The sequence below is a fragment of the Sarcophilus harrisii genome, chromosome 3, assembly GCF_902635505.1.
Source record: "Sarcophilus harrisii chromosome 3, mSarHar1.11, whole genome shotgun sequence".
Classification (NCBI taxonomy): Eukaryota; Metazoa; Chordata; class Mammalia; order Dasyuromorphia; family Dasyuridae; genus Sarcophilus; species Sarcophilus harrisii.
In genome coordinates, this window is record NC_045428.1 from 163038513 (window position 1) to 163052446 (window position 13934).

Sequence of the window (13934 nt, forward strand, 5' to 3'; positions counted from 1 at the left end):
AATAGGTCTGAATTTTTTTTAATTGCCATATTTGAATATGTAGTTTTGAAGCTTTGAATTTTTGTCCATCCTGAAGGAGCTGAAGTTGTTTTTGCCATTTGAATGAATGAACCACCCCCTCAAGAAACTATGAGTTTTTAAAAATAATGTATGTAATCTGTTTTGGGTAAAGGGGCTGTACAATTTAAAAACTTTTTAAAAGTCTATTTTATTAAATATTTCCTAAATACATGTAAAACAATTTAACAATCTTTTTAAAAAAATTTGAGTTCCAAATTCTCTACCTTCCTCCCAACCCTTTTCTTCTTGTTGAGCAGGCAATTGATGTTGATTATACATGTAAAGTCATGCAAAACATATTTACATATTAGCCTAAATAATATAATCTTGATGATTTTCTCCATGGAGTTTTCATGTCTCTCCTTGGAAATCTGGATTTAATTTTTGAATAGGTCATTTTGTCTACAAATATTTCTAAATATGCTATTTGCTTTGGCCATCTCCATTTGAATACAAAACTTTTTTTTTTAAAATGAGTTACAGTTTTCTTGTGTAGGGTACATTATGGAATAAATGGCAAGGAAAAAAAAAACAATTAAAATTTGATAAAGAGAGAAATGTCTCTGATTCAAATTTTGCTAAGACCTATTCATTTTCACATGCAATTTATTCCCTGCACTCTGTATTCACTTTTCTGTTTCTACTCATTTGCATGCCATCTCCCTGACTTCAATATACTCCCTTTCTGACTCTGTCTCTCAAAATCCCATTTTCTTTAGGATTCAACTCAATTAATGAATAAGTAATCATCAAACACTTACTACACCTGCCAGACACTGGGTTAAACACCAGGCATACTAAAACAAAACAAAAAAAAAGGTGAAACCATTCCTGTCCTCAAGGAACTTACAATCCGATGAGGGAAGAGAACATTGAAATAAATGGATACGTACAAAATACATACAGGAGCAGACAGAAGGAAATTCAGTAGAAGATCATGACATTTTATTGTTTGATCAAGCTCATAAGTATTCCATAGGCCTCAACCTCTTTCATTTGCCCATTCCATGGGGCAGGGGGAAGAGCCCCCTGAGGTGGATGTCCTCCTAACTCATCTATGGGTTTGAGGCCTGTAAACCTGGTTTAGCCCATCTGCCAAGACAGTTTTACAGGGATGTGGCCACTGCACATCCTATGGATTCTTGGAGCCACAGTGGGAAATGAGCACCAAACACCAAAGTGGGATGAGCAAGCCTGATAAAGGGCTCAGTAAGCCCTCACACCTGAGGCCATAGTTTTCCCTGAGCACCCCATATATCCACCAGACAGTAGGAAGATTAAAAAGATAGGAAAGAGTTTTAAATGGATAGCATGGCTAGGCCTGGGGTCAGGAAGGCCTAAATTCAAATACAGCCTTAGATGCTTACTTGTTGTGAGCTCTTGATGTTCCATGTGTCTGCCTCAATTTCATCAACTGTAAAATGGGAATAAAAGTAGCACTTAACTTGTCAGGTTGTAAAGAGGATTAAATAAGATAATATTTGTAAAAGTATTTAACATAGGCATTTTTTAAAAATTGGTCTTTATTTTTCTATATCTAGGTGTCTTCATAGCTCAACTTAAGTGCCATCTCCTTTCTATAGGAAGAGTGAACGAACCCCCCTTTTTTTTTAACCAAATGACACTGGCCTCCTGGCTGTTTCACAAACGAAATATTCCATCTCATGGTATAGGTATTCTTTCTGGCTGCCTCCCATACCTATAGTTTTCTTCCTCCTCTATTCCACCTACGTTGACCTTCCTGCATTCCTTAAAATCTCAACTAAAAAAAAATCTCACCTTTATAGGAAACTTTTCCTAGCCCCTCTTAATTCCAGTGTTTTACCCCAGAATCCTCTGTTAATTATTTTCTACTTATCCTTGTACCTTCTTGCCTCTCCCTTAAAATTATATTGTACATGTTTCATAATTACCTTTTTTGAAAAATAGAATGTAAGCTTCTTGAGGGAAGGGACTTAAAAATTTTTTTTCCTATTTCTCATTGACTACCATGTCTGACACATTGTATTTAACCATTAACAAATGCTAGTTGAATCCTAATTGACTGAATATATTGCCTGGGTTGTTAAATGTTGAATGTTCCATTAAACTCTCAAAAGATTTCCAACCAAATTTGAATATACATTCATCTTGCATTCTAGGAGTCAGTAGATAAAGTATGGGAAATACATCTTCAATGCAATCTCTCTGTTCAGAGAAATATCATTGTATCATGAAATGCCTCGTAGTAGAAAGTGAGTTTGCCCAGAAGCCAGGATACCTTGATTGTGGTGCTGGTTCTGTATTATGTGTGATCACACGGATTTTTTTTTCTTTCATTAAAAAAAAATGAAGGCACATATAAAACAACATTTTTTGGTGGTTACACATGTAGATTTTTTTTTTTTACATATTCTACATGAATCATGTTGGGACAGAAAAATCAGAATAAAAGGGAAAAAATATGAGGGGAAAAAAAGCAAAGGAAAAAAAGTAAACAAAATGTGTTGATTTACTTTCAGTCTCCATCATTCTCTCTCTGGGTGCAGTTTATTAGGATTGCCTTGGATCACTGAACCACTGAGAAGAACCAAGTCTGTCATAGTTGATCATTGAACAATCTTCCTTGTTACTGTGTATGATGTTTTCCTGGTTCTACTTGTTTCATTCTCTCTGTGTGATTTAGCTTATCATTTAACCACTCAAAAACTCCATTTTCCCCATCTCTAAAACAGAATTAGACTAATCTCATGGCTCTAATTTTATATGATAATGATGACTTACATTTTTAAAGTGTGTTTAAACTCTCTAACTCACGGGTTTCACAAATGACTATTCTCGATTCAAGGTACTTTGTGGATCCACATTCTTGGCACTATAGCTCAGAAGTCTTTCCAAATGTGTTTACTCTCAGTAGGCAACCAGAGAACATAATTATCTGAGAGCAAAGGCATTTACCAAGAGGCATAGTAGATGGTTTTATATTCGAGCATTCACTCCCCACTCTAAGGCATACTCTCACAAATATGCATACCATCTCTAGAGAGAGTGAACAAGTATAGAGATCAATCAATCATCAATAAATGTATATTGAGCACCTACTATGTACTAGTTACTGTGTTAAGTTAAGGTACAAAAGAAGCAAAATATAGTCCAGATACAACTCCAGTAATGAAAACCTACTAAATGAACTAAAGTGATAGCAGTGTCAGAGGACAGAAGGGGACATAATCAAGAGACTGGAAAGGTGAAGTAAATAGGCCTTGGTAACAGCTTGGTTATAGAAATGAGAAATAGTGAGGAGTACAGGATGACTCCTGGGTTGTGAGTCCAAGGGCCTCGGAGGATGGTACTGCCCTCTACAGTTATAGAGAAGGTAGGAGGGAAAGAGAGGGTTTGGGGGATTTGGACATTATTGAATTTATGATGTCTTTTAGACCCCCAATTCTAGACTTTTTCTAAGTTTTTTCACAAATAACCAAAAAAAATAGAATTAGTTGAAAGGACTCCCAGTTTTACTACTTTGGATTCTGGACTTTGAGATCTGTCTTTTCTGTCATTTTCTAAGCGTCCATATTTCTTTTCAGAAAGTTTAAGAAGTTATAGCCTTGAATTCCTCTTTCAGACTATCTAAATACATGCTTCTTTGATAGTCACAATTACTGATATGTGAGGAAGAAGTAGGATATGCCCTTCTGGTTGGGAGCAGTCAGCAAAAGGCACAGTTAAGGTCATCATCTTCTCCATTCGATTTCTAGGGTCAGTTTCCCTTTTTAAAAATTCTCTATTTCTCCAATTTGCTTACTTAAATAAGAGGGGGAAAAACACCTGAAGCAATCCTTGAATAATGGCAGTCATGGGGGTGGGGCTTCTGACAGTCTTACATGCAATCCTTTGTGCTCAAAGCCTAAGTTAAGTATATAAGGAATGCACTTGGGACTCCCAAAGTCTGACAATTTCAATATTGCTTATTTCTCTAAAATGTTATTGGTCTGTTTTGTTTTTACATCACAGACATTTACAGAATATTTGTATTTTGTGAGAAGTGTAACGAAATAAAACATACAGTAACTTCATTTGAAAGTACATGTAATATTTTACATTTGAAGCATTTCCCTTCTCCCCAAATCTAGCTGCACTACTTTGGGTTTTTCATCATGCCCGTAGGAACTTCTTCATCCTTAAAGATTAATTCATAATTCAGCCTTGGTACTCACACTTCATCCACAAACCTGGAACCTTTCTGAATGGAGGGTGGAGGGAGACTCTCCTTCCCAAACCTCTATTTAGGGAGTGTTCCCCAGACTAATTTTTCATTTCTCACCTGAATTGTACTACTTTGAACTTCTTTATTATCCCCTCCTTCTCTTTCTCCTTTCTGTTTTTAGCTTTTTTTGTTTTGGCATTCTTATAAAATAAAGAAGATAGGTAAGAGCCTTGAGAGCATGGACTCTTTCAGAGTCTAAAACAATGCCTGGCATATAGTATGTGCTTAGTAATGTTTTTTGACGGAGTCTACCATTTGAAAAAAAAATTTTTTTTTGGATAGAAATTGAGTTTTTCGTTATTCTACCTGATACCTCTTTGAAGGGGAGAAGAAAAACAAATTTCTTATAATATGAATAGTCAAGCAAAACAAATTCCCTCAATAGCTGTATACAAATATATTTATACAGACACATACACACACACATATATACACACACACATACACACATACATATACACATACATATATGTCTCATTTTTTGCCCTAAATCTGTCAAATCTGTTACTGATAACCTTTTTTCATCATCTGTAATCATGAAAGGTCTTTGTATTGATAATAGTTCGTAAAATTTTCAAAGTTCATTATTTTTAGTGTTGTGTATTGTCATTCTATTAATTTCTTCATTATTTTATAAAATCCTCTAAATTGTTCTTTTTATATTGATGTGATATTGTATAAATTGTTCTTCCATTTTACTTAATTCTGCATAATTTCTTTTGTCTTTTTCTTCTTAAAGTCATAATTTTCCTTATTTCTTATAATATAATATTTCTCCATTACATTAATATACTGAAATTTGACTATTCCTCAATTGGACATTATCTTAGTCTGCAGTTTTTTGCTATTGCAAAAAGAACTGTTGTAAATATATTTGTACATAAAGAAATCAAATAGCATTCTTTTAAGTTTTATGTCTATTATTAATATTTTCTCCCTTATGGAAGTCTAGACAATCAATAGCAACAAAAAAACCAAACTGATTTGTAGCATTTGTTGATTTCTTAGGTTCAATGTAGGCATGCTACATTGAAATTTTAACGGTGTCTTGCTAGCTAGTTATTGCTGGCTCTTTCACTCGTAGCATGTTTGTGTAGTATCTTTCTCGTGTAGACCTCCAAATTGCTTTCCAGAATGGTTGCACTGATTCACAAGCCCATAACTGTCTTCTTATAGACCCTGCAACTTTTTACTGATTTCCTCCCCCCCACCCCCCTTTTGCCAGTATTACCTTTTTGATGGGTATGAGGTGGAATCTCAGACTTGCTTAAATTTGCCTTTGACTAAATGATAGTGAGGCACCTCACTCAGTGGACTCGGCAAGACCTGAGTTCAAATCCAAAGTCATATACTTTCCAACTATGTGATCCACCCTGCTTGCCTCAGTTCCTTGTCTGTAAAATGAGCTGGAAAAGCAAATGGCAAACTACTTCAGTATCTTTGCTAAGAAAATGCCAAATGGAGTCACAGAGTCAGAAATGACTGAACAACAACAAATTAGTGGTGATTTGGAGCATTTCTCTCATTTTTTTTAGAGATAGCCTTGGTTTTTCTCTTGAGGATCATTTATCCATGTTGTTAGATCATTTATCAATTGAAGAATGGCTTAAAAAATAAATTTGAATCAGTTCCTTATATATCTTGAATATTTGTTTTCAATTTTATCAGTGGAATTAGGGGACTTGGCTCATCAGGGATCCTTTATTCTCCTTCTGCATTAGTGACTTTTATCTTAAATATATTAATTTATTTGATTCTAATAACAATCCTGTTGGACAAGACAGGTAATAGTATCTCAATATTTCCAGTTAGGTGTTCTGTCCAATTCATATAATTAGTAACAGAATTGGGACCTGAAGCCAGATACCTGTATTTAAAGGACAGGTTTTGTTTTGTTTTGTCTTGTTTTGTTTTTCTGATAACTGTGCTATGGTCCTTTTGTTATCTATGAAAACATCGAACCAAAATAAAATGGCATAAACAAGTTTATTCATTGATCAACTATTTATTGAGGGCTCACTATGTTCTAGGTACTGTGTTAAGTTCTATGATAAAAGATTAATATGACTCCTCAGGGAGCTTATTCTGTAGTAGGACAGATAAGATCATGTTAAAAATTAAGGTAAAATACAAAGCATATGTGCCTAAGGATCATAAGAGTAGTTTAGAAAATTCATGAGGGGAATCTCTTTTGGCTGGAGGCTCAGAAGTCTGTGTTAATGCTAGCAAGTGCCTTGAGTTTTGTAAAGCACTTTACAAATATTAACTCATTTATCCCCACAACAACTGTACAGATCAACTTTTTGCCGATGGGGAAATATAGTCACTTAAGTGACTTGCCCAGGATCATACATCTAGTAGGGTTGGATTTGAACTCACAACTTTGTCATTCCATAAACAGCATTCAGTCTGCTATCCCTTGTGATATCTAACTGCCTATATTGATGGTAAAGACATCAGGAGACATTTGTCTCCTGGGACAGATTGTTTTTATTAAGAAAGAGCCATGGAAATTGTCAATTTGATTGTTCAGTCCTTACAAGTTCGATTAAATGAATACCAGCTAATGCAAGCTATAGATTGTTTACATGGGTGACACCCCAATCTTGCTTTCAAGTTATACTTACTTTTCAATTATGCCTACTTTGTTTAGTTTTCTTTGGTGATAAAGAAAGTCTTTTTATTTTTACTTTTTAGGTACCCTTTATTATTAGCAGAAAGATCTTTGAAATCCTAGCAAAAAAAGTTTTGAAAGAAGGCAACTCTCAGTTTGGTGCTTTGTTTCTGCCTAAATATAGAGCTGCCCCTTTTCATTGTATAATATATTGTACAGAAGAGGTAGTAGAAAAAAGAAAATTAGAATCATTAGGACAATTTCCTAATTACTTTTAGGATTTCAGTAGCTAAGTGACTCAGTGGAGAGAGCACTAGATTTGGGAGATACAGATCTAAATTTGAATGAAGCCTCAGATACTCTAGGCAAGTGGATTAACCTTTTATAAACTTATAAGTGGTTTCCTCATCTATAAAATGGAGATGATAATAATATCTGCTTCCCAGGGTTATTAGGTTCAAATGAATTAATATCTATAATGTACTTTGCTAACTTTAAAGTGCTATATAAATATTACCTCTACTACAGGTCTTTCTAAGTGACTTGTCATTCTGTTGTAAGAAATTTCTAATATATCTGCTACACTTATTTACAAATGTTAATTTGTAAATTATTATATATAATACAAAAATTGCATTTCAGTCAACAAGGATTTATTTAGGGCTGATTATGTGCTAGGCATTATGTTAAGTACTGGAGATACAAAGAAAAACAAAATCATCCTCAAATAGCTCATATTCTAATGGGGGGCAGATTAAAAATTGTACACAAAATATATATACTGTGTAAATGGAAGGAAATCAAAGTGAGCAAATGATTTTTTTTTGTGCTTCTCCTTAATTACAGTAATGTAGACAATGGAGTGTTAATTACATAGGATACATGATGGTGGGCAGAAGGAGATTTTTGATTTTGTTTCCAGGTATGAGTCCCAAATCATCTTCCAAATCTATCAATTTATTAAACATATGACAAGCATTTATTAAGCCCCTACTATGTTCTAAGCAGTATAAAATTTTGGAGTATATAAAACCAAAAATGTCATAGCCTCTATTTTCATCTGTAGAAACAATATGTACACATAAACATCTATACATACATATATATATATACATACATGTATATGTATATATAATACAAGATAATTTTGGATTCAAAGGCATTCATCTAGAGAGATGATAAAAGATCGAATGTAGAAAGTGACCCTAGTCGAGCTTTGAAGGGATCTAGCGATTCTAAAAGGTAGAAGAAGAGGTGAAGAGATGTATAGACTTTGAATATAGAATGAGAATAATGTCTTTTATAGGGTTTAAAAGATTGATATTTCATCCTTGAAAGAGTAAGGAGTCACTGTATTTTTTTGGATGATCTGTGCTTTTTAGAACAATACTGAATGTTTTTGTCTCTATAAGACTTAATAATTTTGTCTTTTTATATAGTTTATACAATATAGTTTATACAATAAGCTATAGTTTAAACAATAGCTATAATACTATCCTAATCATTGACTATAGAGACCAATTTTATTTTTTGCAAAGCGGTGTGCTTCAGTTTCTTTGAAAAAAAAAAAAACAAAAAACCAAAACCTGTTCATTTTTTGAATTGAGAAATGCCAGCATCCTTCCTTGGAGGAAAAAATGCATTCTTCTTTGTTAGAGCAGTTTTAAGATAGGAAAATTTCCCCCCTTTTTCCTTTCTTTTCTCCTATCCCCCCAGACTTGGTTTTAATTTATAATTTTAAAACACTTGGGCACTTTGAAATAAAACCACAGTATTCCTAGGAGCTGCTTGGTGGAATGTTTTGATTTCCCCCTAGAGGAAAGGAAAAAAATGCCTCTTAACAAATACTAAATTTCTCAATGTTGCTTAGCATTTTGATGAAAATTTAACGTATAATTTGAAATCCCAGTCATTGAACATTTAGCTGTAGCAATCAGAGTAGTTTTCCTTTTATCCAATTAAAATTATTATAGTGATTTCCACTTAGTCTTATTAATATCAAATCACTAGTATCTCATTGGGAAGTGTCACTGTGTTAGAAGATTCTATCTAATTCTGTACAGGTTCTGTTTTTTGTTAAAGCCTGTTGCTGTTAGAGGCAGTAACATATATTACACTTTCAGATTCATTGGCTTCTTATTCTTCCAGACTCAAAGGAAATAATATATAAGCTTAAATTTTAAATACTCAATTGCAAAAAGGCTACTTTTCTTCCTCTATCTCAACTCTCCAATAGAGCCTCCTAATAATAAAAATGTCCTAGTTAAGTTATCAGGCAAACCAATTTTCTTGATTTGTAATTATTAAATCAATAAAACGAAGGGGTTGGATTACTAAATGATCTCCAAGGCTCCTTTTAGTTCTGATATTTCATGATTTGGGTTAATTATTCAGGAAGCACATGGCAGTAACATGGTAAAAGATAACATTGCACTTTAGTCGCAACATGCATAATGCATTCTGTTAATTATTTTTAAAATCATCATATTAAAATAAAAGCCTAGCTCACTACAGACTAAACTTTGCTAGTGTTGGGGGTAGGTGGGAGGGTGTAGGAAAGTGGTGTGTGTGTGTAGGAGGAGGACCCAGGATAAATTTCGAATGGAAAAACACCTTTGGGGAAGAACAGAAATAGTTGAGGAATAGTTGAGCCACGCTTCCCCCACCGCCCAATAGCGATTTTTTACATTAGCACTTCAAGGTTTCAAAAGCATTTTCTATCGAAGGCAGCTATGTGATGTGGGAAATTCCTGCTGGACCTCGAGCTGGGAAGACCTCCATGCAATTACTATCCTGGACACCGTGTCCGTGCCCGGAAGCAGGCTAATCACTTAACATTGCCTGCTTTACTCCATTTGCAAATTGGTGTGAGGATCAAATGAGATAATTGTAAAGAGCTTATGGAACGATAGATATTTACCTTTATTATAATATGTTAGGTCATTCGATCCCTCTTTTGAGCCTCATCACCGGGTGAAGTAGGGCACTGGACGTGAAGACGTGAAAGATTTCAGTGCAGTTACAGCTTTAACTTCTGTTTGACCTAGTTTCCAGTAAAATGAGGATAATAATAGCATTTGACCATCAGGGTTATTGTGAGGACAAAATAAAATTCTTATTATGCTTTGAAAATTGTATAAATTTTATGATTGTCATTAATGATTATTAACTACCACCTGGCTAGGGATTTTCTGGTCATTTATGGTACCCCAGTGAGTTTTCCTGCCTCCTTCCCCCCCCCCCCCCCATTTAGATTGTAAACTTGAAAAGCAGGGACGACTTAATTGTATTTGTACCCTCGACACCTCGAGGTAGTAAGTGCTTAAGAAATGCTCGTTGCGGCATGGTCCTTGATATGGGATAAGTAAAGCTGTCCCCACCCCCTTGCTTTGGAAGTGGGAGGGCCGCTGCTGCGGTGCAAGTTTTCAGACCTTTTTTGACAAACAGTATCTTAATGTCTTTGTGCAGTTTTAAGCTCTTCAAGCTTATCAAAGTTTAAAACTGCACTAAGACTTTGGGGATACCCCTCATTGATTTGTTTTGATTCTCCTTTTTTCTTTTTCTCCCAACCTCCTTTCCCCCCCAAAACCCCCCAAACCCAACAACCACAACAACAAAACAACTACGACTTGTTGAAAGTAACGGTCTTCCAGGTCTGGAGCGGGACACCGGCAGAGATTTTGGTGATGTAAAAAACAGTCAATGAAAACTAAATTATAAATTATAACATATAACGAGTTCTATACAATGTAATAAATGATTAAAGCTTATGTAAAAATTTTGGTCACCATCGTGACTGATAGATTTTTCTCCCCGCAACGGCATGGGGCAGGAGGCAGTTTCCCGGGGCCCGTTTCCAGGCAGGCGGCGGCGAGGGCTGCGCACAGGCCCGGTTCGCTCCAGCTGCAAGCCAGAGGTGGAGGGAGACTGGGAAGGAGGGGGGCTCGTGGGATCTCCTCTGTCCTCTCCTCGCCCTCATACGTCACTTCCGGCAGCCCGGTCTACTTCCTGGTGAGAGGAAAAGGAGAGGAGGAAAAAAAAAGGAGACTGGTGCTGTTGCCGTGTGAGGAAGAGGGGTGAGAAGGACGGAGGTGTCTATTCCCGGCGGCGCGCGCCCCGGGGGGGGGGGGGGGGGGGGGGGGGGGGGGGCGGCCCCGCCCGGGGGCGCACGCGCCGGGCCCTCGCTGCTACCCCCCCCCGGCCCTGCCCCCCTCTCTGCAGCGTTGTCGCCGGGGCTCGGGCTGCGGAGGAGCTGGGGCTGCGGAGGAGCTGGGGCTGCCGTTCGCTTCTCAGTGGCCCCTGGCTCTTGTGTCGTTGCAGGTTTACCCGGAGCCCCGGAGCGAGAGCGAGTGTCTGAGCAACATCCGCGAGTTCCTGAGAGGCTGCGGGTCTTCCCTCCGCCTGGAAGTGAGTCAGAGGGGCCGGGGGCGGGGAGGAGGCCCTCGCTCGGCTGGGCAGCCTCGGGATTCTGGGGCGCCGGCCCGGGGCGGGGCGCCCCAGATGCTGCTGCGCCCCCGGTTTCCAGCTGCGGGAAGCTGCTTTCCCTTCTGCCCGGGGAGGGGAGACGATACCTGCGGAGGAAACGGCTGGCAGGCACGGATGCTTGGGGGGCTGGGGCTCCCCAGGTGTGGTCCTCTGCATCCCGTCCTCCCTTCCGCCGCTGCCTCCGGGAGATTGCCCAAAGATGGGGGAGGGGGGAGAAGGAACCGAACGGGAGGTCGGTGGCGCTCGGGCGAACACGACCCTGCTGTGGTGGGCGTGTTTGGGGAGGTGTACCTTTTCCCGAGGGAGAGGGAGTGGAGCCTAGAGAGCGCGGTGGCCGGGTTTTGGGAGGGATGTCCTATCTTTTCTGGAGGGAGAACAAATGGGAGTGAGAGGGTGGGGAGATCTGAGTGACTCTTGCTTCGTACCTCTGTGGGTTTTTGTCTGTGCCTTCTCACGATGGGCAGATTTGGAGAAGTCTCAACCTTTTCTTGAGGGAGAATGAATGAAGGAAAGCAGGGGGGAGAACCGTCTGTGCTATTCTTGTTTGTGCTTGCGTTTGCACGTACATCTGCTCCTGATGTTTGGCAGGCTTAGAGAGAGCTCCAGAATGAATGGAGGCTAGAGTTTGGGGGGAGCCTATCAGTGTGTTGTTTGCTTGCTTCGTGTATGTGTGTATGCCTTCTGATGGTGAGCAGGTTTTGGGAGAGATTGATACCTTTTATGGAGAAAGAATGGATGGAGGCTTGGGGGTGGGGTGACCTATCTGGGTGACTTTTGCTTGGGGTGTATGTGTACTTTAGAAGGGAGGCATGTACAGGGCATCCTTTTGGTATGGAAACTATCTGTTTTGGAGGGGAAAAGAAGTTGTGCAGTTAAAATCCATTCTTGGACGATGCTTTTTTCCTGAAAAAAATAGTTTGTGGCCTTGATGTCATGCATTTGCAAATACCAAAGTTAGTCTCGGGAAGAACATGCTATTTCTTGGTGGCTAGTTAAAAAATCTTGGCATTTTATTATTGTATTTATTTTAAAAAATAGAACTCAAACCTTGCGTTAGTCTGAAATAGTAGCAGGTGAATTCTTGAAATGGAGTTAAAATGGACAAGAACTCCCCTTCCCCCATTGCAACAACAGAAACACTGTTTCCCTATACAGTCTACCCCTCTTCCATGTCAATGATTCATTATTCTTAAGCCTGTCTTGTGAAAGTTAGCTTGCCTAGAACTTCATGTCGAAATTCTACAAATAGCCCTAATTTTGTTAAATAAAGGAATACTTTGTGGCATACATTTGGGGTTTCTTTTCCACAGGCCTTATGTTAACCTTAGCCAAGACTTGAAACTCTTGGAGTCAAGACTTAGAATAATCGAAATTTCTAGTCAGAGCTCTTTCTGTACCCTTGTCCTTTCCCTCTCTTTACTGCTAAGTATATTACTAGGCTATTGAGTAGGAGCTGTACTTTTTTCCTCTTCCCCCCTTCCCCCTATGAGAAATCCTGTTGGTGACATTTCTGTTGACACAGACCCTTGATCTAGGTTTTTTGAAAACTCAATAGCAAAACAACAAAGATTCATTATATGTAGTCTCTGGAACATTTATGTGGACCGCTTATCTGTTGTGAAAATACATAGAAATCAAGGCATTGGAAGATGTTATAATGTTTGTACCTTGTTAAAGTTCTATAATTTATGTTAATATTTTATGTCTATGAAGAAATTCTCATAGATGGGTAGGTAAAAGTTGTTGAATAAATCAGAGTACAATTTGGAAACGAAAATGATTGTTGTTAAACATTTTTTTTTCAAGGTATTAAATTTGTCAACTTCCTAAATTATGATGCTTAATTCTTGAGATCATAGACTCATATATTCAGACTTGGAAGGATGAACAAGTCTAAATCTTTTCATTTTACAAATAAGAAACCTTGAGACCTAAAAGAGTTTGAATGTCTTCTCAGAGGTTACACTAAATGTCAAAGGAAGTTTTCTTGATTCCACAATTACACATCTAGGACTGTTCTTATTGAACTGGCTTCCTCCCCTTCCACCCCCCCTCTCTCCTCCCCCCCTGCTGTAAACAAGGGAGGCTTTTATCTTGGATCTTTGTGGTGGCAATAACTTTTTTTTTTTTAATTATATACATTACACCATTGAAGTTATACTATAATTTTGAAGTTCAGTTGGTTTGACAAGTGTTTTTCTATAGGCAAGTGATTGTATAACACCAGTATTGTAAGAGTGTTAGAGTTTTAAAGAGAATATCATGAGATACTGAGAGGCTGAATTTCATAGTGGATAGAGACCCAACTTTGGCATTAAAAAGACTAATTCAAGTTCTGATTTGGTACTTAGTGGTCTTTGGACTCCTGGCACATCACTTATCCTCTTCGGACCTCAAATGCCTCTTTAACATTAAATTGAAGAGCAGTTACTCATTTACATTTTTAGAGAAGGTTTCTTAACACAAATCTGGATTATTCTCCTTTTCTCCAGAAATCATTGAGTGCCAAAAATATTTCATTCTTTTTAG

At 37.7% G+C, this 13934-nt stretch overlaps 1 protein-coding gene and 1 long non-coding RNA gene across 6 annotated transcripts in view; one reads left to right on the forward strand and one right to left on the reverse strand.

Moving 5' to 3' along the window:
* ARHGEF7 (Rho guanine nucleotide exchange factor 7) overlaps nt 1-13934 on the forward strand; it is a 319978-nt gene that overhangs the window by 31610 nt on the left and 274434 nt on the right. For all 5 annotated transcript variants that reach the window (XM_031958722.1, XM_031958725.1, XM_031958724.1 and 2 more), the window contains exon 2: nt 11241-11327. In XM_031958722.1, the coding sequence (XP_031814582.1) occupies nt 11241-11327 (87 nt within the window). The remainder of the gene's footprint in view (nt 1-11240; nt 11328-13934) is intronic.
* Nucleotides 984-11010, reverse strand: LOC116422281. The gene is made up of 4 exons (XR_004232854.1): nt 10709-11010; nt 9841-9963; nt 5538-5712; nt 984-1474 (listed from the first exon to the last, which is right to left on the reverse strand). It is a non-coding gene; the product is annotated as an uncharacterized LOC116422281 (long non-coding RNA).